This window comes from Pseudorca crassidens, chromosome 6 (assembly GCF_039906515.1).
Source record: "Pseudorca crassidens isolate mPseCra1 chromosome 6, mPseCra1.hap1, whole genome shotgun sequence".
NCBI lineage: Eukaryota > Metazoa > Chordata > Mammalia > Artiodactyla > Delphinidae > Pseudorca > Pseudorca crassidens.
Window position 1 is genome coordinate 124,612,049 of NC_090301.1, and position 27,546 is coordinate 124,639,594.

General features: G+C 36.3%; 1 protein-coding gene across 18 annotated transcripts in view; it reads right to left on the reverse strand.

The window, feature by feature from the left end:
* WDR33 (WD repeat domain 33) overlaps positions 1-27,546 on the reverse strand; it is a 103,879-nt gene that overhangs the window by 22,616 nt on the left and 53,717 nt on the right. Inside the window, exon 8 of one of the 18 annotated variants that reach the window (XM_067742277.1) lies at positions 6,494-9,416. The exons of 12 other annotated variants lie outside the window; for them this stretch is intronic. In XM_067742277.1, coding sequence (XP_067598378.1) covers positions 9,394-9,416 — 23 coding nt within the window. In that variant the 3' untranslated portion in view covers positions 6,494-9,393. 5 more of the 18 variants (XM_067742276.1, XM_067742279.1, XM_067742275.1 and 2 more) reach the window with 5 other exon arrangements.

The following is a 27,546-nucleotide window of genomic DNA, read 5'->3' on the forward strand; positions in this document are numbered from 1 at the left end:
GGAATATGATGCACCTATTATAAATGATTCTATAGATAATTTAATGGCATGATTAAAATGTTCATGATACTAAGTTTATTAAAAAAAACAAACACCAGTGTGTATAGCATTCCTGATGCCATCACTGTAGAAGGCAAACAAATTAATAACGAGTGACTGTGTGTGCATATCTATATAGAGAAAAAAGGCAGGAAGTCTAGACACCAAGCTGTTATAATACTAAGCTGGATAGGACTTTTAAGGTGATTCTTATTTCTGTGTCTTCTGTTTTTATATTTCCTACAATAAAAATATATTATTTTGTAACTAGGATCTGAAGGTGGGAAAGGGGAAAGAGGTCTCGTTGTTGCCTTAATTTTTTATTAAGAACTGAGGATGGAAAAGTTGGACAGAAATATAATTCAGTCCCCCAGCCCCTTGCTTGCCTTAAGAACTTTTAATGTTATTAACAATTTTATCCTTAAAAGATATGGCCAGGGAATTTTAAAACTTTATGGGCCACTATCACCTGAAATTAAATATTATGTATAGATACGTATGTATTTTTACCAAATTTGAGTACAAAGTGCGTGAGAAAGTATTTTTAAAATGTGATGCACTATGCAAAAATGTTCATATTCTTAGCTGCCACCTCTACCCTCACCTTCTCTGGGACACTTTTATTACATAAAGAAAGTTGAGTTTAGTTTAAAGAAGTATATGCAAAAACAAGAAAACTATCAACCCATAAGAAAAGAACAACAAAATGTATTTTAGCTGCTTCACTTTTGTTTTCGGAAGTTTTCTAAAATATTTCAGTAGAATTCAAACAAGTGAAAAATCCCATCCATCCCTTTCTGTTAAATGAATTTACCCATATCCATATATATCACTAATATACATCAAACTGATTGGAACTGATTCGTGGATGTTATTTTATTGGTCACTGTCCCTAATAATAAAAATAATACTACTAGCAAACACATATACTCCTTATGTATGGTACTATTCTAAGCAAAGAATGTATACTGAGTCATCATTTTACATGATTACAAAGCACAGATAGGTTAAAAAAGTTGCCCACGATTATACAGATGATGTATGGCAGAGCAGACACCTGAATGCAGGGAACCGGCCCCCGAGCCACTGCTCTTAATGCCTATTCTATACTGCCTGATTACGTGTGAAAGGTTACTTTGAGAGTTACAGAAGGAAAACAAAAATATGTACCTTCCTATTTGCTTCTCTATGCATAAAGACTCACCAAAGGGCGGTACATTGCAGACAGGGTACTGAAATAGAAGGGGGACTATTCAAGCCTTTACATTATTTTACTTTTGAAAAATGTACATGTATTATCTACTTTAAAAAAATTAAATACAAATAAAATAATCTAAGAAAATATGTACAAAAAAGTATGTGCAGGTTGCTAACATTTGTGGCTTAAAAAGAGACACACATACACAGAGCACACACATACATTTGCTTAAAAATGCATAAAATAGGGCTTCCCTGGTGGCGCAGTGGTTGAGAGTCCACCTGCCGATGCAGGGGACGTGGGTTCGTGCCCCGGTCTGGGAAGATCCCACATGCCGTGGAGCGGCTGGGCCCGTGAGCCACGGCCACTGAGCCTGCGCATCTGGAGCCTGTGCTCCGCAGCGGGACAGGCCACAACAGTCAGAGGCCCAGGTACCGCAAAAAAAAAAAAAACTGCATAGAATATGTCTGAAAGAATATGAAAGAATCTGATAATACTGACTGCTACCAAGAAGGGGAATTGGTACCCTTGTACCCTGGGAACAAGGGTAAGGAGAGTTCACTGTATATTATTTGGTAATTTTAAAATATTGAAACACATGAAATGATCTATTGAGAAAAATATACAATTAAAAAATTTTATTTACTAGATAACAGATTGATTACCTGTATGAAATCTTTACAAGCAGCATGTCATTTTCATAATTTTTCATGAAAAAGAATAAATAGATTAAGCTGGCATAGAAGCAAATTGATATGCAACTGCTTCCTTCTCCAGGGAAAAAAGTTACTGAATTCCCAATGAAGTGACAAAAACTATTTCAAATGATAAAATTCTACCCTCTCATGTCAATATGATACATTTAGATCCAGAAGAATCTGACTGATAGAAATCTATCCTAAGAAAATAATTTTCAAGGATTTTTAAAAACTCTTATTTTTAAAATATGGTATTTGAAGCCTTGTTCATAAGTTTAAAAGTATAAAAAATTTTAGAAGTGGAATGACTAAATGAACTGTGCCACAGTCCCAAAACAAAAGAAACATACAACTACTACAATGAAGATTCTGGGAACAAAGAAAAACATGCTCATGAAATAAAGGGAACTTTTACAAGCAAACAACACAGGCACAACCTGTGCATATGCTATGAGAATGACTATAAAAATGTACACATATATTTGCAAAAATGTAGATACGAATAAGCAGGAAATGAAAAACGTATTGGGATTGTGAGAAAAAAGGTAAAATTTTTCTATCCACATTTCCTCTAATGTTATACTGTGGTTTTAACCATAAATAACATGGGTTAGATTTTTGTGTGTGTGTGTGAACTTTTTGATATGTTTTTAAAATGAGAAAAAAAATGCAAGTTACTTAGCTAGGTAATGTCTTATCCATCAAATTAGCAAAAATTAATTTTGGTGACACCCAGTGTAGTAAGTTACAGACGCTCTTATGCATAACTGGTTGGAAAGTAAATCAGTACGACTTTGCAGGGAGGCTTTTGGCCCTATCAAAATGTTGAATGCTCACCACCTTTAATTCTGTAATCCCTCTGCTAGGAATTTACCCTATGTTTGTAGCTGTAAAAGCACACCAAGATTTACATACAAAGGTATTTATTACACCGTGTTTGAATTATAAAACTGGAAACAACCTCAATATAAATCAGTGAGGGGATATTTAGAAAAATTAAGATAAATCCATATAATTGAATACTATACGGCTGTTAAAACTGAAGCTGAAACTGAATCTGGAGTGACAGAAGTGTTTTATATCTTGATTATGGTGGTGGTTTCAAAAATGAAGCAGTGAGGGCTTCCCTGGTGGCGCAGTGGTTGAGAGTCCGCCTGCCGATGCAGGGGACACGGGTTTGTGCCCCGGTCCGGGAAGATCCCACATGCCGCGGAGCGGCTGGGCCCGTGAGCCATGGCCACTGAGCCTGCGCGTCTGGAGCCTGTGCTCCGCAATGGGAGAGGTCACAACAGTGAGAGGCCCGCGTATCGCAAAAAAAAAAAAAAAAAAAATGAAGCAGTGAGAAGGAACTTTCTGGAGGGACTGAAATGTTATGTATCTTGATTATGGTGTATATATTTGTCAAAATTCATAGAACTGTACACCTAAAAAAAGGTAAATGTTACCATATGTAACTTACACCTCAATAAACCTGACTTCTAAATAATATAAGCAGAAAAGCAAGGTGTAATTTAGCCCCATTTGGAAAAAAGAAAACTTAAGCTGTTAATAGTTTTTTAGGGAGAAGAAATGGTATGGGAATAAGAAGAAGTCATTTACTCTTCTGTACTGCTTGAAGTTTTTAACATGCGCTTTTATTACTTTACTTAATGTCAACTGGCTTTGGTTTCCCTCTATTCAAAACTCAAGGGACTGACTGACATCAATTAGCGCCTGTGTTTGTCAATACAGAACTAACCAGTGCCTGTGGTCCCGGGAAGATGTGCTTCAGAACCTCAGTGGGAATGAAAGTTTTCGTTGAAAGCTCTTGGACTCGCTATGGCTGAACTAAGTTTCAAGGATAATATGGGTTTTGTGACCTGGCATGCTATATATAAAAACTTAATCTTATATAAATTATTATCTCATAGAAAAACGACTGAGTCCCAAACACATGGCTTATCAATTTCAACCATTAACCCTAAAGAACGCCTTTACAACAATTTTTATCATTTCAAAGGTCCAGAATTTCAGCATAGAATCATTCAAAGTTCTTTGTTACCCCCAAACATGGAAATTTTAAGACTGTAGTATCTGCAGTGCTAAAGCAATTAACACAGACTTAATGGAAAATTCATTCATGTGACAACTGTTTTTTATTGGCCTACTGACCTAGACATTTTAGTACTAAAAACATCTTTCTAATGGCTCAAGATTTTAGGACTGAAAACTTCTTGCCAATGAAAGACCAAGTATTTTTTAAAGTGGCATTTAAACGTTTCAGAATCAAGCCCATAAAAAATACAAAGATAACAACTCTCAACACCACCAAACCTCCTCCAGATACTATAAAGCCTAACACAGGAAAACGTAGAGCCCTGCAGGGGACTGACAGGAGTCTAAAGGCAGATTGTAGTAAACACATACAATCCTTAGTAGGATGGCAGAGCTTTAAGAAGCCAGTGATGTGGGCACAGAGTTACCAAGTAAAAACTCTAGGATCCCCAGGAAAGGTAACAAGTAGCTCGGCCATACTGCAACTACAACTATGCTTAAAGAAAGATTTCAATATTGAGGTTTGGGGGTACAACTGCCAAATTCTAAAATATCCCAACTGCCAAAATCATCAAATAAAAAACAAGACTGTCATGATAAATCTACACGTGACATTCCCTTTGAATGCTTATAAATATTTAAGAACTTAACCTGCACTGTTCAATATAGTAGCTATTAGCCACCTGTGGCTATTTAAATGTTTTAATTTAGATTAAAAATTAGGTCGCTCAGTCACACTAGCGACATTTCAAGTGCTCAACAACCACCTGTGACTAACAGCTAGCATACTGGACAGCATAAACACAGAGTATTTCCATCATCTCAAGAAGTCCTATTAGACAACACTGATTTAGACTGTAATTAGACATTTTAAAGAAAGTCTCCTTGAATTTCCATAATCACATTATTTTTATTCCCTATCTCAGTTACACAATGAATAGCAACAACAAAAAAATTACCTTCAATTGATACTTGAGCTAGTGAAGACCTACAAAGTTATACAGCCTTGTAATTTTTACAAGAGAAAACTGAGGCCTAAAAGGGTTTAGGCCAGTGGCCAGGTGGCCAGGACTGCCTTCTTCCCGTTCCAATCTTCCCTTCACCTCACTAAATATAACATCCAAATGAAGTGGCAGAAGAGGTCCTTTTGTTCTGTTTCACTTATCAAATTTTGCTTGCTCAAATGTAACTGAGGGTGTAGAAGGCAAACTTCTACACATCTTTCCATCTCTCAGAAGTGTACAAGAAAAGAATTTAGGGGTAAAATCTAAAGATAAACACATAAAAAAGAATTACTTTTTAACTATCTGAGAAGTAACCAGATTGACTTCGAAGACCAGGGTCCTGTTAAATGTGGCAACCATGACCCAACTCCACCCAAAGAAATTCCAAATTAATCTAACCATACTGGGTTACTCTCAAAGCTTAAGCTTTGAGGGCAATGAGTTCTGCATCATTTCTTTGCTAGCTAAACATTCCCTCAGGGTGCTAGCTAAATGAATAGTGACAGAATTAGAATCTCTGAGACACTGGTGGCATTGCTTTGTGGATTAACCTGTGTCTGACATGCCAGAATTGTTTAGCTTATTATTTCATAATTATTTGCAGAAAGCAACCATTAATTGTGCATTAGAATTTATACCAAATGGGGAGGTAAACAGTAATTTTACTTATTCCACTTGATTATACTTTCACACATTCATCTATCTTTCACTTGTTCACTAATTCAAAATAAGTGTGCTCAATAGCAACATTTATTGGGTTCCTATCATGGGTGCTCAACCTCTAAAATATGTGACCACCAAATGAAATAAAATTGAACACTGGGGAAGTATCTGTGGAATCACACAGTCCAGGTACAATAACTTTCAAAAAAGTTAATACTTAGAATAAATGTTTTCTGAATATAGACTGAAATTAAGCCAGCAAACAATTAATGCAGGTGTTTTAGAGACCCTCTCCACAAAATAAAAACAGAAAAAAAACCTCTTTTAAAAACAATGTTACATGACTATGCTTGAAATAGGAAGGTGCAGAATGCAAAAAATAATAATATTTTTCCTAATGACAAAATGCTTAATGTGGTGTTGTTTTTAAAGGAGATCCTAGAAATATAATGCAGAGACTCCTTAATAAACCCTAAAATTCTGAGAATAACAGGATAGATGGTTAGGTCCTTAGCTGTTTGGCAAACAGCTCTAGACTTACTTTTGTAGAAAGTGGAGTCTTCCTGTTGATTAATAATTTCCAATCTCAGAATCGTAAAGTGTAGTGCAGTGAACGCTAGGAGCCAACAAGGGAACAAGGTCTGTTTTTGTACTCTTCCCTTATCCGAGGAGGTTCCCTGGCCTCTGTGAAATTGTATGTAGACTTTGTGCCCCTGTGCATTTTTCAAGAACCTCATCTCTCCTCCACAGCCTCACCAGATCCTAAGGGACCTATCATCCCACACAGGTAAACAGCCCTGCCTTAAGACAATGCATATGCCCCCAAGGCTCGGTGAACAGTCTGAAAATCAAGATACAGAGTTTTATTTGAAGGTCAGAAATAGTGTCCATTTTCCCATTTTATTTTTCCTGGATCAGACCATTATATGAACAAATCTTAAGGAAAATTTCTTTTATACATAGCTTACAAAAAGCACCAAGATTTTCTAATACAGGAAGGAAAAAAAGCAAACAAAATTTAAGCGCCACCTTGTACAACATTAACAGCTGAAGAACTGTTATTCAAGAAAGTGTGTCAAACATTAACAAACTCAAGCTACTTCCAGCCACAAGAACATAAAATGTAACAGATCAGTTCAAGGCAAAGGGTATGTGTAGCCATGGTCCATAGCCAAACACTTCAGTAGGTCAGCGGAATCAAGAATTTAAAAAATTAAGGAGCATAAGCAACTTGTATGTTGGTCAATGAATATGCAATTTATTAACATTTTTACCTTCCTTTTTTGCAGAATGATTTTAAATTTGATCGAACACTGAACATCAACTGGAAGTAATTACTATCTTTGTCATTTAAATCTAGAAAGTTACATTAGTAAAAAACTATAAAATTAAATGGAAAATAAATTTTGGAAAGAGTACACCTCTAGGCAGTGTTTACACAAAGCATATTCCAAGCAACAACAGTGCACAGAATCATGGGGGAAGGGTTTCTCCGGTCAAATAGCTGGGCAATGCTGAATTTTAAAAATTGACAAGTTTCTTTTCATGTCTGAGAGCCTTCAGTGCTTTCAATATGTATTACAAATCTGTAGGTGAAAATTTGACCGCAAGCCTTTTTTTCTCAGAATACTTCCAAGTCCCTCAAAAGACCAATCTGTGAAATTTTGAAATGCTAGCTTAGGATGTGGTCTGGCAATGATGAACCTAAATTCAGGTCAGCAGACACCTCTGGAGCAGGAGAGGAGCAACTAAAGGGACCTTTAACCATATCTGCAATGTGTGTAATGTGTACTTCTTTTTAAAATTCAGAAATAAGTATGGCAAAATGTAAGGATTTGACAGAGCTGAGTGGTAACACAGAAAAGTGTTATAAAAAACAGTTAAACATACGGTGTCAGAAAAGCATCCAGTATACAAACAAAAACAAACTCAAATGGCACAGGGGGTAGGCACATCATAAATTTGCCCATCTTCTACTTAACTTATATATTTAATTTGCGTATGCAAGTAAAATGGTTTCTATTTATTTGTACCACGTATTTACATGGTACTGACAAAGGCTGACCTAAATGAAATTGTCAAGTAGGTTAAAAATTGAAATTAAACACACATCTCATAAGATTAATGCCATGTAACTACTTCTGGCATAAAGTGAAAAAAATTATGAATATATGACTAAGTATATAATTTCTGAGTCCAATTAAAAATTTAAAGTATTCAAAAAAGTACAAGGCTATTTTGGAGAATATTTATCAAAGCAGATTAAAGCAAAGGAATGCAACAACCAAATATTCTTTCAGCCTCATTGTTGTTGTACTCCCCCAACTGCTGGATGTTAACAATCATGTATCAAAGCACTTCAGCCATTTGTCTGGGATGGGAGATACCTGGGGTCCCACGCAACGCAGAAACCAGTCACAAAGTCCTTTGTAAGAAAGGGTACACTGGTGTGTGCGTGTGTGTGCATGTGTGTGTGTGTGTGTGAGCATGTGCGTAATTAGTCAAAGTTCTCTAGTAAACATTTCTGCACACATTCATAATTCAATAGTAATATACAGATGACACAATATTCTTTTAAAGGATCAAGAAGAAAAGCATATAGCCATTGCTTGAAAAATCAGAAAGAAAATGTAAATCCAAAAAATCCTTTAAAAGAATGAGCAGGGGGCTTCCCTGGTGGCGCAGTGGTTGGGAGTCCGCCTGCCGATGCAGGGGACACGGGTTCGTGCCCCGGTCCGGGAAGATCCCACATGCTGCGGAGCAGCTGGGCCCGTGAGCCATGGCTGCTGAGCCTGCGCGTCCGGAGCGTGTGCTCCGCAACGGGAGAGGCCACAGCAGTGAGAGGCCCGCGTACCGCAAAAAAAAACAATGAGCAGGACTACCAGAAAGTGCAGTACCTATGCGACATTAATAATAAAGTTATTAGTGCCAGCAGGTACCTTGGCCAAGAATGAACAGAAGTCATGATTGAAACTCCTAATAAAGAAAAAGCAAAACCATTTATAATGATACTTTAGGGTACTTCTAGAGTAAGCCTTCCTTCTGAAAACAAGGTAAAAAATATGGTTCACCCAGTTGGCCATCTTAAGGAGACTGTTTTTTTACATTGAAGTTTAGATACATAAAAGCAACACATAATCTTGGTCAAAGTAGAATTAATTAACCCCATGGCAATCATGGCATGCACAGCATCAACTGTACTTTGAACCTCTGAGTTTTGCCTTACTATTCTTGGGTATATCTGCACACTTTTGGTAAATGTGGTTCCCTATATAATCCTCTCCATCTGCTACTATTCACCTCTTGGAAGAAAGGAAGGTAACAATGGCAAGATTACAGAAATTTACCTGTACCAGAACAAAAGGGTTATGTGAACCCCTGAACACTGCTGGGGTTAAGTATATATCACATGATTCCCAGCACATTGTGTGATTTCTACCTATAACTGAAACTTTTCCTACAAATGAATATTCTGATATGGCATTACACTCCAACTGGATCTTGATAATTATCTTCATTTCTGTTTCAAAGCAGAAATAAGATAATGGAGAAAACCTCAACTGGGAGCTGGTCCTATTATCTAGTTTCCATCATAGTGAAAACATATTCCAATAAAATATTCATTAGCCCACACTGATATAAATAAATAAGAGGGGGAGAAGAGCTGAATTTCTCATACGTGAAAATTCCAAATAACTTAGGTTCACCCTCAAGGATGTGGAGCGTAATTCCCAACCCCTCTGGTGTGGGCTGTGCTTCACGACTTCCTTTCAAAGAGAACTGTATGGAGAGGGGGAGAAAGAGTAGCCTTACACTGGAGAACTCTGACAAACACTGCTTCAACCTGTTGACCAAAGTCAACATCAAGTCATGTTGATAGCATACACCCTCTTGCTCTGATGTGATAAAAATGGCACTTCACCTCTGTGGTCTACCTCCCCAAATCCCATAAAACCAAAACCAATCATGAGAAAAATATCAGCTAAAACCCAACTGAGGGCCATTCCACAACCACCATAATACTCATCAAAACACTGGCAGCAAGAAGACAGAGGAACAAAATCTTGATAGTGCTAACGTGGGGGAGAAACTTTGAATCTAGAATTCTGAATCCAGCCAAAGCCTCATTATAAATGAAATGAAGACGTATAATAAATTTTCAAAATTCTGCCCATAAATCTCAGAAAGAAAAAAAATGTTTGACCGTTCTAGAAATGTGGAAACCAAGTAATACTGATTAGGAAATGTGAAAATCCAAACCAGCTCAAATTAAACTTAACATATTATAAAGAATACCATTATTCCCTCGTGGAGGTGTTTTAAAATCTGCCATCTTCTTGTACTTTGTTGAATGAATGAATGAATATATGATGAAAAGCCCAGAGGAAAAAACCAAAAAACCAAAATTGTGTTCTTAGGAAAAACAGATCAGTGTTTTAGTTTGCCCTCCTCTCTGAGCAGCGTCGTGAATCACAAAAATTCTCATCTCCACCTACAATCTACCATATACTCCCTCCCTCTGGAAGAAATAACCACGAGACAAAGTGAGCTTTGTCCAACAGGCGCACAGGTACAGTGTCAGAACAGTTTTATTTGGAATCAAGGAAAGGATATGTTAAATATAATTTAATTCATGTAGGTACTATGTTTAGTGTTCATGTGCTATACAATGGTTATTAGTAAAAAGATTTGAAGTGAACTTGATCTGTTTAAACCTCAAATGTCATTTACCATCTTATATAATTTACTTAACCCTTGCTAAGCCTTTATATTTCCATGTGTAAAATGGACTACTCAATCTTTGGATTGTTTCAGGAATTAAATGAAATGTATGAAGCACTTATCATCATGCCTAGCACACATTTTGAATAGTCAAATTTTAAGAACTCTTGTTTTGATCCAATCTCTGCCCTGAAAAAGCTCACCATAAGGACAGCGATTTCCATGTAGAGCTAAGAGCAAGAGCTGTCATTACCGTGAACAGAGTATGGGATAGCAGAAAATGGCTCGATTTGAAAGTACTTCCCAAGTGAGACTTCTTAAGACTTCGCTAAATTTCAGTCTTCAAGTGACCCAAGATAAAAAGAACAGAGTTCTAATTACCAACATCCAACCTAAGTATTAGATTTGATCTAACGCCATTTCTCTCTGAGAACTGGAAAACCTACAATGGGGGCCATCACTGCCTTTATTATATTATTTTGACTGTGTTTTAAGTAACTAAGAAAAACAGGTAATACTTCTGATGACAGATAATACTGTTAATTCCGCTAGACTAAATGGCAGTCTCCAATACTGAGATAAAACCAATCACTTTTTAAAAATATTTATTAAGTAAATATTTGAAAATTCTCTCTACATTTTTTTCTATTTTTATTAACACATTTCTAGGAAAAAAGAAACCTATGGGAAAAATACTAGGTTTAACTCAAGTGTCTTTCAGTTATTTTAATTGATCACTTACTCTAAATTCCCCTAAATGCCATGGATTACCTTAAACTAGAAATACATGATTAAAAATTTAAATGTATAATATTTCTTAAGAAATGGAGAAATGACAGAAGTAGGAAGAATACCAGGAGAGATGTAAGGGAAACTGTCTCAAGGTCACTAATGTGAAGAAGGAATTGAGTCTTGGAATAAATCATGATTTTACTACTAAGTTAAATTATGTATGCAAGCCCCTTCCTAAATTACTTTGAAAGATTTACAGTGGATGCACTTATTTCCCACGACTGTCGCTGACCACAAACGTTATGAAAATTTCAAAAAACTTCAACCTAAATGTGGGCAATTCTCCAAAAATAGATGGGCTCAGTGATGAATAAACCATAGCACAGAAATAAAACACAAAATACACAAAGGGCTGTTGGGGCCTTAAAAAGACTCTAGGCTCCAGGACAGCTCAGTGACAAAGGCTGTGATGCTGTAATGAGGGTAATTACAGAACTCTCCACAGAGCAACTTGTCCAGGCCCCTCCTCCTGTCTTCCCATTTATATAGAACAGCTGCACTCAGCTAAAGCCAGACAACGGCTTTCTAAAACAAAGCAATAGTAAGTCTGGGAAGAAATCCCCAAACAGGACTTAAGGCTGGAGGGAAAAGCAGCACAAAGTTTGTGCCAATGCCATACTATGACCCTGGAGGAAGGAAAGGAGAAGGGAGAGGAGAGAAAGAAGGAAAGAGGAGGGGAGATGAGACAGGAGAGGAGGAGGAAAGGAGAGGGGGAAGGGGAGAAAAAGGAGGGTAGTTCCATCCACCCAAGGGTGAAATAAACTGAGCACTGCATCTCAGAATACAACACACTTACTTTCTTACTTTGGCAATTGTGGCAGGTGCCCGTTTACTCCAAGACTGTCCTTCCCCACACAGCTCACTACACACGTGCACACACATACACACACGCACACAGAGTCCACAGCGAGGTCTATTATTGAGCAGAGAGTCCTTTGGGCCAGTGGACTTACTCAACTGCAAAAGAAATGAAAAACAGCTACTTATACTAACCAACACAAATCTTCATTCAAGTATTTGGCCAAGGATCACTGGACATTTGAGAAAAATCAAACAGGAGGAAAGAGAAAGACCAGGAAAAAGAAACAGATTAAGTGGTTCTAGGGAAAACAAATAGGAACAGACTCAACCAGACTAAACACACATATACACTCATACACACACACCTCGATTACTATGCTAAAAGTTTTAAAGGGTATGTGCATTTCAAAAAAACAAACAACAAAACAGGCCACCATGAAAAGTGAAAAGACCAGAGAACCACTAGGGGGTCCTGGAAATTAAACACGGCAGTGGATAAAATAAAAATTTCATCAGAAGGGCTGAATAACAGATTGGGCATGACTGAAGATCATATTCTGGAAGATAAAATAGAAGAAATCTCCCAATACTTGGAGCAAAAGATGGAAACAGAAAATATGAAAGAGGTAATACACGGTAGATACCTCCAAGAGGTCCAACATTCATATATCAAGTTCCATAATACAAGCAGAGACAGTACGAAATGATAATCAAAGAAAAACCCTTTGACTAGAATAAAGATTTGAGATTGTAGATCAAAGTGAGCCAATGAAGATGAAGTTTAAAATCTTATGCCTATACTCACAGTAAAAATAATAATAAATAAAATAAGTCCACAGAAAAAAAGAGATCATTTAAAAAACATTCAGAAGGGAAAACTAGGGTACCTACAAAATAATGAGAACTGGAATAGCATATGACTTCTCATCAGCAGAACTGACAGAAGATAGTGGAAGCCTTCAAAATCCTGAGGGAAAAGAATTTCACACCTAGAATTTGAAACACAAACTATGAGTCAAGTATGATGGCAAATTATAGACCTCTCCAGACATCAGAATTTTGAAATTTACCTCTCAAGCACTGTTTCGGGAGGGGGGGAGGGGGGAAGTATATTTTTAACTAAATTGAAAAACAAAACAGAGTGGACTTAACAGGGGAAGGCAAAGAAATCCCAGTATGACTGCGGTCACAGGCACAGAAGACAATCAGTCCAAATTAGAGCAGGAAGTCAGAGAACCAGGTGAAGAATATCTTCAAAAATAAAAATAAAATGCATTTACTATAATTGCAAAATTAAAACTTAAAAACTTGCTACAATAAAGGCTTTTAGTGCCATTAAGAAAGAAGGGAAAGTAATTACAAATTATAAGAAAAACTAAAGCAAACTTAATTATGGCATTACTTTCAACAGTTTATAGGACAATCGATTTAAGAAAACAGTCTCACTTGATCTTGATAATCTTCAAGTAGGACAACTTTTAACTGCCACAGAGTTTATTATAAACCTGCTTATACTACTTGTTTCTGAGGTCAACAGGCTCATTCATATTCAAAATTCTACTTATTGGTTTCATTTTTTTTTTTAGAACTGAAACCTTGGTTAAAAGTCCTTGGAGAGATAAAAGGGAGAAAAGTAGAAAAGATATTGAGGGGCACAGATTTCCTTAGGTAACGTAATGGTGAGTCAAGGAACATTGCCTAAAGTTGGTGGCCCCCAAAAGTAAAGAACTAAGAACATTTAAAGCTATATGGGAAACTATCAAAACAACTACAATTCATAACAAAGCCCAGAAGGTAGAAGGCAAGGCTGGTGGTGTAATTACTTGAAATTCTTCACCTTTCATGATAGGTAGTAAACAGACACTGTGTCAGGTAGATATACCAAGAAATATTTTAAATTCTGATGGTAACCACAGGAAATAAACAAATTAGCTTAAAAGGATTATCCACATTCCATCCCTCTACGGTGCTGGAGAAAATATTTTACCATATGTGCATGTTATTTATAAATTTTAAAAAATAAGCTTACATTTCTAAATGGTGGAAATTTCCTCAAATGTTAAGACTATGGTATCTCTAGAATTTCTGGCTGGATCACAACATTCTTAAAGTTTATTGTTAATGACTCCAGGATGGTGAGGACAACTCAGAAGTATCTTCCAAAAGTTTGAATGGTCATGCTCTGATCCATCAAGTTTACTGCTAGGATTCTATCCTAAAGGAAAATTTACTTAAGTGGGAACAAATATAAAGGTACAATGAAGCTTAGTGAACAACTTTGTCTTTGTAAAACTTCTTGCAAATCCTAAATGTCTGTCATTGAGAATGGTAAAATAAGCTATGGTAGATACATGCTATGTAATGTTACAGAGCAGTTACTTTAAAAAGACTGCAATAGTAATGACACGGAAGAATGATCACGATATACTGTGTTGTGAGAAAAGCAAACAGCAGAAGAATATATGTAGTATAATCCCGTTTCTTTTTGTATATGCGTAAGAGTTGTAGAAACATTCACACCAAACTATTAATGGAATAGTGATGACCTCTGAATGTGAGATTGGAAACAGGGAGGGCAAGACACTGACTTGTTTCTTCTAAGTGTTTGAACTTTTTATGAATGTTTATTACCCTTGTAAAAGGCAGAAAATTCTCAAGAAAACATCTTCAACATTAATCCTACCCAATTCTTTCCTTACCTTTCCACCCCTCCATTCCCCCAACACTGATGCATCATAATAGATCTCAGCCTTCCATATGGCACATGGTAGGAATGTGTGAATCCAGACATCACAATTCTCTCCAAATCTCACTTCCACGTGATACACAGAATATACTTGTCGTCATGCATGACTGATGAAAAAAATGCATCTTAAAATGTTGCATGTGGTCTTCGGCTTGGTTGGTTAGGAAATGGTGCTGCTAATAAAGCCAAGGTTGCAAGTGATATCCACATATAGGTCAGTAATTGTTATGAAGTCAGCCTGCATTTGTACTCATCATCTGTCATCTTTCCGGTGACAGGACACGATGTGGAAAAATCAACGTAAACCCATTTGAACTAGTGAGAACACTTCTTAAAAGATACATACTGATAGTGGGCTTCAGTCTCTTGGTTGTATTCTGAACACATTCGTGTAGACGTATGACCGCAGTTTATACATTTCTTTGCCAGTCAACCACACTAAGTTGTGTCATCAGTGTTTCCCAGAGAGAGAATGTCGGTTAACCAGGTATCTGCAGCAACACTGCCTGTCTGTGCTCTGTGGGACCAATGTGATGTTGGGGTGTGTGGGACCACAAAGTTCTCAGTTTCTGGTCTTTAATTCTCATCTTCAGCCTTCATACCAAACACAAAATCAAAGTAATGTGGCAGAGTGAAGGTTTCTCAACCTTAGCCGTGCTTGAAGAATGATTTTTCTTTTACTACTCATTTTTAGAAAAGGCAACTACATACGGAGAAAATCAAAGACTGAAGAAAAACAGAGTAAGAACTTATAATGTGACTGCACTGCTAGAAATGGAGTATGTGATTTTGATCTAACTTAAAATGCCCAAATAACGCACACTGCAGAGATTTATCATTTTTCTGGCCGTTATATCCTTTCAAGATATTATAAACCTAGTAAAAAGTAGCAACGGGAAGAAAATTCTGCTGCATCTATAGAATAACTTAGTATATCTTATATTCACCAAATATGAATCTACCTAACTAGAACTCAAAAAAAACAGCTAGTGATTCTCAGGAAAGATTCAAACGTATTATCTATTCAAAAACCAAACAAGCAAGCAACCAAAAAAAGGAACAGAACTTTGGAGACAGTGCATGGGGAATGGTGGGAGTGAATTATTGCCTTAAGGTAATGCTGTGATTCTGAGATGACAGTGGAAATAAAGTATGAGGACTTATATAAATAAAGCTTTAAAAAATAAGTCATAGTTCCATTTCAATATAATGTTATTTATTTAAATGTGGCTTACAATACAATTAATTTTATCAATGACACATCTAAACCTAAGAATCACTACTGAAATAGGATAATGACAACCCATCCCAATTCTTGATCTAGTCATCTCCTCTTAAATGAACCCTTTATAATATCTTTCCTAATCAATTCCAACTTCCTCTTAAACCAAATTAACTTAAATGTGTTACTTTCTTTACACCCTCCATGCTTTTTGCATCTTTCCTAGCACATATATGACTTAAGCAACATTTACTTCATGCCTACAACATGAGAAGTGCCTTCTTCTGTGTACTTCTGGGACCCTCACAACAACCCTGTGAGGTAGGTACCATTAGCTCCACTTTACAGAGGAGGAAGCGCATACTGAGAGAGATTGACCTGCCCAACAGCAGAGCTGGGATTCAAAGCCATACCTGCTGCTCTCAGATGAGTAATGTTTAAAGTACCCCAGACGAAAAAACAAAGATTGCCCAAGTAGAAACTATGACTGTAGCCAGAATTTTGGAGCAGCTGGAGAAGAGGTTCGACAACATTAATGATTTCTTCTTCCTTGTCACTTAACCACTGTAAACAGCAATTACACTATATTCTCCTATACTTTATTTTAAAAGGAAAAATTTTTTTGGCTGTGCCGCATGGCATGCAGGATCTTAGCTCCCCGACCAGGGATTGAACCCATGCCCCCTGCAGTGGAAGCGCAGAGTCCTAACCACTAGACCACCAGGGAATTCCTGTATTCTCCTATATTTTAAAGGTAGCAATACACAAACAGAAAATTTACCCCTCCCTTTTTTATAGGAAAAAAATGACACATTACAAACAGACTTGCACTCAACATTGACTATAAAAAGACATAGTAAACTGGTACTATTTCACAACAACCCTTACGGTAAGTGGATAGTTACAAAGAAAACATAGATGCAAGTCTACTGGTTACAGTAAATAATAGGAAAAGAGTTTTGTGGGGATCATGAAAATGGGTTGCTGCCCAGATAGATTTAATTTTAAATTACAAAACCTTATCTGGACACTTTAAATCAAGAGAATGTACCACAAACCTTTGTGCCTAAATTACATGAAGATGTATTCTGGCATCTACATTTGGCCCAAATCAACCATATTCTAATGCTACTACTGCTCTACTAAAAGCATCAAGAGTTCAAAAGTTTTGCAATCTAAATCCTTTCTTAAAGGTTTTTGAGATTCTCATGAACACTCAAAGCTATCATGAAGATTTCAATGACAAAATATGATTATATTCTTTATTTCTATAGGAAAATTCTATAGACCAATGGCAAAACTAGTAGCACCACATAAAGAGACTGGTTTGCCTACAGTGTGTCTTGCTTGTCTAATGGAGCTAGACATTTTGAATTCTCTAATCATGTGACACTATCCTAATGTGCTCTATACTTTTAATAAGTACCCACAGTCAAGTCTTAATTACAAACCTAACTTTTCTAGTATTAAAACTTACTCAGTTTTTACCAAATGACAAAAAGATTCAGTATTAAGAATACTCCCAGTTTATTATTCAAGGTAAAGATTCAACAGAAGAAGCCTATCTTGCAGTTTCCTAGGAGACAAATTTTGTTCTGAAGACCTTCACATTTAAAAAACATTATCTCCAGACTTGCATGAGCAGATGCTCCACAAATACATGGTTTTTAAAAGCTACCACTTTCAAAATCACAAAAATGGTAAGAACTACCTCATTAATCACAGGGATATTTTTCTATGCACTATAATACAATAATACAATGCTTACTTTAGTATATGAAATTAAGATACCATTAAAAGTGATGCTTTGAAACCAAAAATCTCCAGCTATCACTTGTATTGCTCATGAAGACAAGAATAAGTACTTGACTCCCTCCTCCATACCCAGGGCCTGGCACCTAGCTTGGCACACAGTGCACAGCAATTACTTAAATAAATGAATAAATATACACTTCTTTTCAGTGATCTTTGATGCACATGAATAAACTACAGAGTGGAGTTTCAAAACATGGTCTTTTTTTGGCCTTAAGTCAACCTGAGAGTTCATAAAGAATTTTACAATTATTATAATTATTAATTGTAAGGCTTTTTTAAACAGTGTTCATAGTCTTAAAAACCTTTAAAATCCCTTTGGTGTATACTGCTATGTATTATAATAACAAAGACAACAGAGAAAATAAACAGTTGACTCTTCCCAGATCTAAAGAACTCCTGAAGTATGAAAAAGTAATTCCTAGACACTAAATTTAGTAAAATAAACCCTAAGATCCCCAGAGAGATTAATGAAGCAAAACTGACTCATCTTATTTCTTAAAAAGGACATGTTTTTACCCACTAAAGGTACCCCGTGCTTTTCCAAAGTTCGCTTTACACCACTTCGCTTTTATGAAAGATCTACATTAGTACAGACATACCTCCAAGATACTGTGGGTTCGGTTCCAAACCACCACAATTAAGCAAATATTGCAATAAAGCAATTCACATGAATTTCTGGTTTCCCAGTACTTAAGTTATATTTACACATACTGTATCTATTAAGTGCGCAATAACAGTATGTCTTAAAAAAATGTACCTACCTTAATTAAAAATTAACGCTATTGGAAAATGGCGCTAATAGGCTTGCTTGAAACAGGATTGCCACAAACCTTCAATTTGTGAAAAATGCACTATTGTGAAGTGCAGCAAAACGAAGTACAATAAAACAAGGTATGCTTGTACCTGTTTTTGCTAACAGAAAGAAATCCAAAGAGAATTTCTGCTTTTGCAAAAAAAGGCAAAAAGCATTTGTTTTGCAGCAAAACCGAGATAGAGGCAGTGGACACCCTGAGCAGCAAGAGTGGCGCCACCAAGCTCCTTCGCTAGGAACTACACTCAGCATCTCAGCAGCAAGCCATGGTAGTCTGCGAGCACCTGCACTTTGTCTCGATTTATTTTGTGCATCCGTTGGCAAGCTGAGTCCTACTTTAGGATAGTGGGGGAAAACTAATTACTTCTAGCCAGCTGAAAACTAGCATGATTCCCAACTGCCTTTGTAAAAATATACCTGTCAGTATCACCGCAGCTTGTTCAAGTGACAGACCCAACAGGTCACTGCTATTAAACCCTGACCTCCCCCAGCTGGTCCCTACATAGTGAGAAGCCAGTTGGACTTAAATGCTATTGCGGGGCGGGGGGGGCGGGGGGGGGGGGGTGAAGCAGTTGCTGATCTCTGAGAACTAATCTGAGGCTCACAGCTAAGCCTCCATGTTATTAAAAACTGATCCGACATTTACAGCTAAACCATGTTGTTCTCCTGTTGGACAATCTCACTGAACATCTGTATCAAATTAAGTCATTCTGAGATCACGATGACGTGAAACAAAAACAAGGTCCTGCAAAACCTACAAAATACCAAACCTCTCTCTTATGCTAAAAGAGTGATAGACCTCACTTCTTTGAACCCTTACCTCAATTACCCAAAGTCCAAATCCTATAATATAATCTTTATAACATCCTCTTACTGAGATACCCCGTGGTTCCCTATGGTCTGTGTTCTTTGCTTACGACGAGTAATAAACCCAATTTGTTCAACTACAGGTACGCTCCTGGTGATCTCTGACTACAGGCACACTTGTCAATACTAATAGTAGAATAAAACAGACTAAGTGTTCTGGGGTTACAAAATGACTCTAAAACATGCCTTATTAATACACATCTCATAATTCACAGGGAGGGCAGCTTTGCATGATTTTGGCATAAGATTTCTTCCCTTTTGCTTTCAATGTCAAAGCCATGCTAGTGTGTGTTGAAGAGTTCAGATAAAATAAAAAGCATTATTGCCAATCATACTGAGAAGGCATAGGAGAAGCCTATCTAGCCAAGATGACCAAGAGAACGAGTTCATCAAGAGTCTATTCAACTGGAGGCATATGCTCAAGTATCTGGGCTACACGCAGATTCAGAAGTATTTTTAAAAAAGGGTTCCAGGAAAATACTCAGCAACAATAAAACCAAAGGTATGTAAGGAAAAGGTGGAAGGAAATAACTCTGAAAAAAAAAAGGTGCTCACCATAACTACTGGAAAATCTAGATAATAGGTTAGTATGAGAAGAAAATGAAGATTTTCATATGTACTTTTCCACTGAAAGATTTTTTTAGATGTGCAAAAAAATCTCCCAATTTACAGCTGAATGTTACTTTTGTAAGAATTAATCACATCCAGAGGTTAAAAAAACCAAGAATGCCAACTTAAAACAAACAAGTTTCTATAACACAAACAAATCTACTAGACACTAAAATCAGCATTTTGTCAAAAAAAAATTTTTAAAGCTAATCTATTCATAACTATATGTTTAACACAAAAGTTAAAATCTAGAAGTCTTAAAGAACTTGACGATAATAATTTTTAAAAAGCCCCTCTCTGGCCCAAAGAAAAAACAGAAAACATCTTTTAACTTATCAACTATAAAATCTACTTTAAAAGAAAGAAAGAGGGCTTCCCTGGTGGTGCAGTGGTTGAGAGTCCGCCTGCTGATGCAGGGGACACGGGTTCGTGCCCCGGGTCGGGAAGATCTCACATGCCGCGGAGCGGCTGGGCCCGTGAGCCATGGCCGCTGGGCCTGCGCATCCGGAGCCTGTGCTCCGCAACAGGAGAGGCCACAACAGTGAGAGGCCCGCGTACCACAAAAAAAAAAAGAAAGAAAGAAAGAAAGAAAAAAACTATGAAAAAAAAAAAATCACCCATTACTTACCTTCCAGATATAACTGGAAGATTTTCATGTCCAAGGTTGGGGACATGGGTAAATGTATGCTGTTCCCCTAGCGTCTACTGTGTCCTTCCTGGCCACAGAAGATGTAAGTTTGGAGTCTGAGATCCCAAACATGAAAGTCATTGTCTTCAAAGGCACATCATTTCCTAGGAACCTACATTGTGTGGGCATTTTGCGTGAGAGAAAACATTTTTACCACCACTGCCCTCTAACATGTAGCACACAAAGTGCTGCATATATTACAATCTGATTTCCCTTGTTATACAGGCATTACCATTTACTTTTTATGGATCATGAAAACCTGGTTATTCAACAAGTAGAAGGAGCAATGATTTAAACTCATCTTCTGATGCCATCATGCAGTTGAAAACCATGACTTCAATATAGCAATAAAAAATGTTTAAAAGTTTGTTCAAAAAAAAAAAAAGTTTGTTCAAAGACAATATATATTATACCATGTAATGTCTGTGTAACTTACAGTAGGAAAAGGAAGTTTGTGGTAAATGAGGTAATAAAAGATTTTAGGGAACAACGGGCTAAATATTCATAAGTTACATTTTACAGTAACCTCCTCCGTAAATCTCTTCTAAATTTATTTTTTCAAGAAATGCAAATTTATTGCCTGCTGGATTTTAGCACATTTATTTCAAATGTGATTGTAAAATAATGATGAAGGAAACACCACAATACTGACTACTCTCTCTTTACAGTCTAGACCTTAATAACAGTGCCAAGCCTTGTCCTTTACAATTATCACGGTCCTTGGTGAGCCTCCTCCAGGACTGAAACTCTCCTCTACCAAACTGAGTCTTTCAAGCACCTATCATCTCACGGGCTTCAATCTCTAAATATCCAATTCCCAAAACAGAGCTGTGTCAGCATCTTATTTCCTCATGGTGGAAGGATAGCAGATTTTCCTTTTTTTAAAAAAAAAAAGGTACAAAAGCAATTATACCCCTAAAAAAAAAAGGTACAAAATAAAAAGGAAAAAACTACATTTAAAACACTTAATTCAAAAAGTTAAAGTATTTTATAGTAACATTTAATGATTTTTCTGCTAGAATTTAATAAACCAAACAAAATGCCTAGTGTACTCTTGAATCTTTGTTTTAATAAAGATTTTATTTTTACCCAGAAGACCCTTGGTGATTTACATTTGCATGGCACATTAAAACATTAAATCTGTAAAACTAAAAATGTCCTAAAAAATTAGACTAAGCCACTTGAAAAAGATGTAAATGGAAGTTTCCATAAATCTCTGAAAACTAAATTAAATGATCTGATTTGACCATTACAAAAAATATGTAAAATATTAAAAACACCAAACTTCTGAAGTATTTCAAAACATTGAGGGCCTACAGAAAGAACATTAGAAGCGGGTGGTGTACTATATGACCTCAAGAAAGAAGCAGGATTTATGTTCAGAAATCATCAAACTTACAATGAATGCTCTTTAACTTCTAATACCTCCTGTAATATCATCCTGTTTGCTCTTAGAATCACTTTATCAGTCGGGCCCATGTCTGCTACATCCTATGTAAGGATCTAGATCCCACCCTGTAACAAACTCCACCAAAGACTTCTGGGATAGAATAGGCTACACGCCCAGCCAGTTGGCTGTCAGCTGGCAAGCTGGATGGGATGGGGACAGAGGATGATCAGGAGGCTGAAACAGTTGATACTAGATTTCTATATTTAAGTCCTGTCTATTGTGACAAAAAATATGTGGAATACACTTTCCCCAAAACTTCTAACTTACTGCTTATCACATTCCTCATCAAAGATGACAAACAGAAATGACATTTTACCAGAGCTATCACTAGCTCACCCAACTTTACTATATTGCTAAATGGAGTCTGAAGTTTAAAACTGTGATCAAATTCAGTCAATAGGAAAAAAATACCTGCTCTTTCCTCAGAGAAAAATAAATGCTGTCCCAAGGAATCAGACTAGACACCAATTACCACAATCTGCTGCAGTGTGATAAGCTGTGAAGACTGCTGGATTTCAGTTATTCAGCACTATTTCACCATAGTACTAGGCCAATTTACAAAACATCTGAAGAAATGAAAGAACTAGGGAAATGCTGAAAATGCTGCTTAAGAGACAAGATCATGCCTTGTAAATATATCAGCAAAAGAATCAAGCACAGCATCTTGACCAGTAGGTAATCATTAAATATTCAATTCATCTAACAATTAAAATAGAATCTTTAAATGTTTCCATATGAGATCTTAAGATCTAAACTTCCCTTTACTCTTTGCCCAATTCTAAGCGCTGAATTTTTTACACCTGAAAACATTGGAAAATCATGACAACTCTGTTTAAACAAGTGTTCATATTTATGGACTACCTGTAAATAAAAACTTGTACTACTGTAAAAACTAATGACAATGGATGAAAAATATTTAAATGAGAAAAGTAGAATACACTTCTGAAATAACCATTTTAATCCTTAAATAGGCAGAGACAGGGAAACAGGCTCCGAAATTACCTTTGGAAATGACATAATTGCTGGCATCCACTGAACACTCTTTATGGCACTAGTTAAGTGCTTCTTATGAATTAACCCATTTATTTCTTGCAACTTAGTAGGTTGGTACTATTATTAATCCCCATTATACACATGAGGACACAACCACAGTAATGTGATTTACATGGCTGCTAACAGCTAAAACTGTGAATCACATTCAAATTGTGATTGTAGTAATACACAATACTATCTCTTTATACACTAACTTCTGTTATGTAACAGGAAACTAGTAAAAGAAGCTAATCAGAAAAAATAGTAAAACATTATTTTCAAAAGAGTACAGAAGCAAATCAAGGAAAGGAAATTAAGAAAGCTCCACTAAGGGAAAGTGAGATGATAGAAACCACAAAATGACAAAATAAAGAACAGTAGAAAAAAAGGAAAAATAATTTAATGAAAATATCTTGGAAAGTCTAAACTACCTAATAGAAGGCTTAGGTGGAAAAGAGGCAGGAAGGAATCTTTAGAATGCTGAAAACACTCTGTATCTTGATCTAAGAGGTGGTTAGATGAGTGTGTAAATACGTAAAAATACATCATACTGTACACTTAAGATTTGTGTACTTTACTGTATATGCATAATATGATCTAAAAGTATAAATATTTTAAAATATTTTTTATAAGATGAGGTGGCTTTGAGGCTCCATTTATTACTTCAAGCAGTAGGATTAATTAAATGATCTTATGTCTCACCAAAAATATTTTTAGAACAGAAGGTGGCAGTATCTCCTCATGGGATAATATCCCATCCACTTAACCCTTTGTAATGAATGTATCCACATGCTTGACTTTCAGGCTTTTGGGTCTGCCTTAAAACATGAAACTACAGTTAACAGACAACCTAATCCACGTTAATTGATTATTATCAAATAGAACCATCCTTCTGAAAAACGAGTGCGTTCTATAATCTCCGTAACAGTTGGCAAAGCTAAACGTGGCACAATTTCAGCAAAGGAAAGCCTAACAGCTCACAGAATAATAGCCCATTCTCTTTTCAAAAAAAAAATTCCATAATTAAATCCAAATATGATGTCCTATTTTCTCCCCATCCCCTTTATTCTAGACATATATACAATAAATCCAATCCTACTTCCATACAAAAGCCTTTAAATATTTGAAAATGACAAAACTTTTCTTCAATCTCTTATCGAAGTTGAATACTAAACTTCCCTTTACTCTTCCTCATGATTTCCAGATCCTTCTCCATTCTAATCATCTCCCGTCAATAATTAAGCCCCATCATTCTGAACATCACTTTTACAAATAGGGGAAGGCATGACACCTCAAGAATTCACACTTATCATCTAACACCCATGATCGTTTTCATATGAACTCTCATAAACCAGTCTAATAAACTCCAGAATTGAGGTTGAAAACCTAAATACAGAACTTTACACTCATCTCTATTTAAAATTTAACATAATACTTTTCTATTAAGTTTAACATCACACTATCTTCTTGAATCCTGATGAGATTCAAGAGGTTCTCTCTAGATGAGAATTTCTGCTTGTAATTTTGAATTACCTGTAAATTTGCAAAGCAAGCCATCTTTAATAAAAAATGTTAAACATGACAGAGGCCAAGTAAAGGATCTTGCAGCACTCTCTGCACACTTGCCTCACAGATAACAAACATCCAATGAAACTTTTTTGGAAATGACCAACCATGCAGCTATAAAGCCATGATCCTCTACCATGACTCACAGATGAATTCAAAAGATTGACTACGGTTTGACTACAATTTCCTTGACCCCCTCCGGTAATTCTAGAAAAACAGGGTTGTTTTAGCATGACCTATTCCAAACCACCGGTTTTCAATGGAAGCAGTAATGTCCCTTAATGAGCATTTTGTAAACTTTTCTTCTCAGAGCCTGCATGCATGTGCACTGGTGCCTTTTTAAAAAAGTTTAATGTGTAGCAGTTATTATCAATGAAGTTCATTTCAGAAGAGTTAAAACTATTTATTAGAAAAAGCAATTAATAGGCTTTACAGGACCAAGACCAGCTACTCTAACCTTTGATGACTCCTAGTATCAAAAATTACTTTTGTTTAATAATATATAAAAAGTTTCCACTGCAGATAAAATATTGAGCTCCCAGGTATGAAGTTTCTTGGACTCACCTTTGTACTTTGGTTCTGCACTCATGTTGATTTCCCTCAGTATTTCCTAATTGTTTTAATGTGGTAGAATACTTATGGTTTCCACCTTTGACAAAACAAACCTGGAAACTGAGTAGGGATTCCCACAAGCTGTCAAAGGGAGATGCCAGGTGCAGAAAATGCTCAAGGTTTAACTCTTGAACAGATAATTTAAAAAGGAGAAAAAAATACATACATAGCCTGAAAACAGCAACAACTTGGCCACTTTTAAAGCCACATACCCTAAACTGGATCTCTACATGATGTCTGCACTTTTGCCCACTCAGAACTATAGACAAAGGGGCATACACTAGTCGGGGGAGGGCTCTAATAAAGCAGCACACTGGGCTACGGAGAAGCTCCACCTACCCCTGCTCAAAGGCACCTTGTGGTGGCTGGGCCTTCCTTGGGGTTCCCTAGAACCAGTGCAATACTTAAAAACATCAAGTTAAAGCAGGTACAGTTCACTGGGCTAATGCAAGTAACACGATATTCTAAAATCATGCTAAGAAGGTAAACTTCTCTCAAAGAGAACTATATTAAATTATATTCAGCGGAAAAAAACATCAAGAGGCCTCGCAGATTGATTTTGAGACATAATAGTGTGTTCTGGACAAATTAAGACTATTTTATGACAATCTGTAAAAAAGGATAAATGACCAAGAAACTACCATTTCTTCCTTTAAATAGAAATTCTTCTAGTCTCTTTATAACTAAAGAGATCACAGCATGGCAGGTGCTTCTTAGAAATTCCTGAGATATGATTTAAATCAAATTTTAAGATGGTTTTCAAATATATAATAAAAAAGTGAGTAAAGGGAAAAAATGACTATAAAAAAACAATATTTGTTTTGGTACTTAATGTCCCTCACTGGCAAATAACTTATTTGTGGTGATACCATATTTTAATCATATACTTTTATTAAGGATCTACCCAGTAGAAATGAAGAAGCCAGAAGGGTATTATATATTTATCTACTTTTATCAGCTCTTTCCAAAGCTCTGAAATTTAACTTTAAAAACTATCAAAAACTTGATTAGCTGAGAAGCTCTATAAGAGGGTAACTAATTCCTCAGCAAATAGAAATTTAAGCCTCACTCAAAATAAACTGAAGCAATTACAGAATATTTACTAAATGCAAAGATGAAAACTGACTGCCTAGATTACGAGTCACAGTGATTTGTTGCTGTCAAAAAACTGGAATCTTTATACACAAAAGAATGTCTGGAAATAACTCGACTCTTAATTATAACAGTGGATAAGACAGTAACAGTGTGTAGCACTGGCATCCCAAGAAAGCTAAGATCTATTTTCAGCAAGTTTTTGCCACATTTGTGCAATATCTTAAGTGTAGAGTTAGAAAGGACAAAACCCGGCATAAAAATCTAAAACAATTCCTGTAAAACTGTGGATGGATTATATAAAATGACTATTTCAGGACACTACTACACTAATTTCTTCAAATAATTTGCTTTAGAAGTAAATATTAAGTCTTCTTCCCTCTCATGATATACCCAGATAGTTATTTATCAATACATAGGAGAACCTACCACGATCCAGTCTGTTCAGCAGAGCAGAGGAAAAAGAGCCTTATATAAACGCTTCCTCAAAATAAGGGATCACAGATAAGAGAAAACAGGTGTCAATCAATATATATATGGGCCCACATGATTGTTTGGATGATTATATAAGATGTGCCTGAAGTACTTTTAATATTAGAACATGCTATGTTAGTGGAAGGAGTTATTCTGCTATAGGCTATTTATTTTAAAGGAAGCTGGGTGTTTTTCGTCTTGGAGAGAACAGAAAGGATTTTGTGGAATGTTCTGTACAAATACATTAGGTCCATTCATCATAAACTTCATGGTTTGCCAATTTTACTTTAAATAAGTAAAATTATTTCCAATGAAAAGCATCAGAGGGGACTTCCCTGGTGGTCCAGTGGCCCGCACTTCCACTGCAGGGGGCATGGATTCGATCCCTGGTAGGGGAACTAAGATCCCACATGCCGCAGAGCACGGCCAAAAAAACAAAAAGAAAAAAAAAAAAAATCAGAGATTTTTTTGAACACTCAGACTTTGTAAACATGTCTTTACACAGTTCAAAAACACACTTTTTGAACCAAAAGATCTTTGCAGAGGAGTTTATCTCATTAAGAACCACAGCCAAATACAATCAGGCACGGATAAGCAGAGATTTAGTAAAA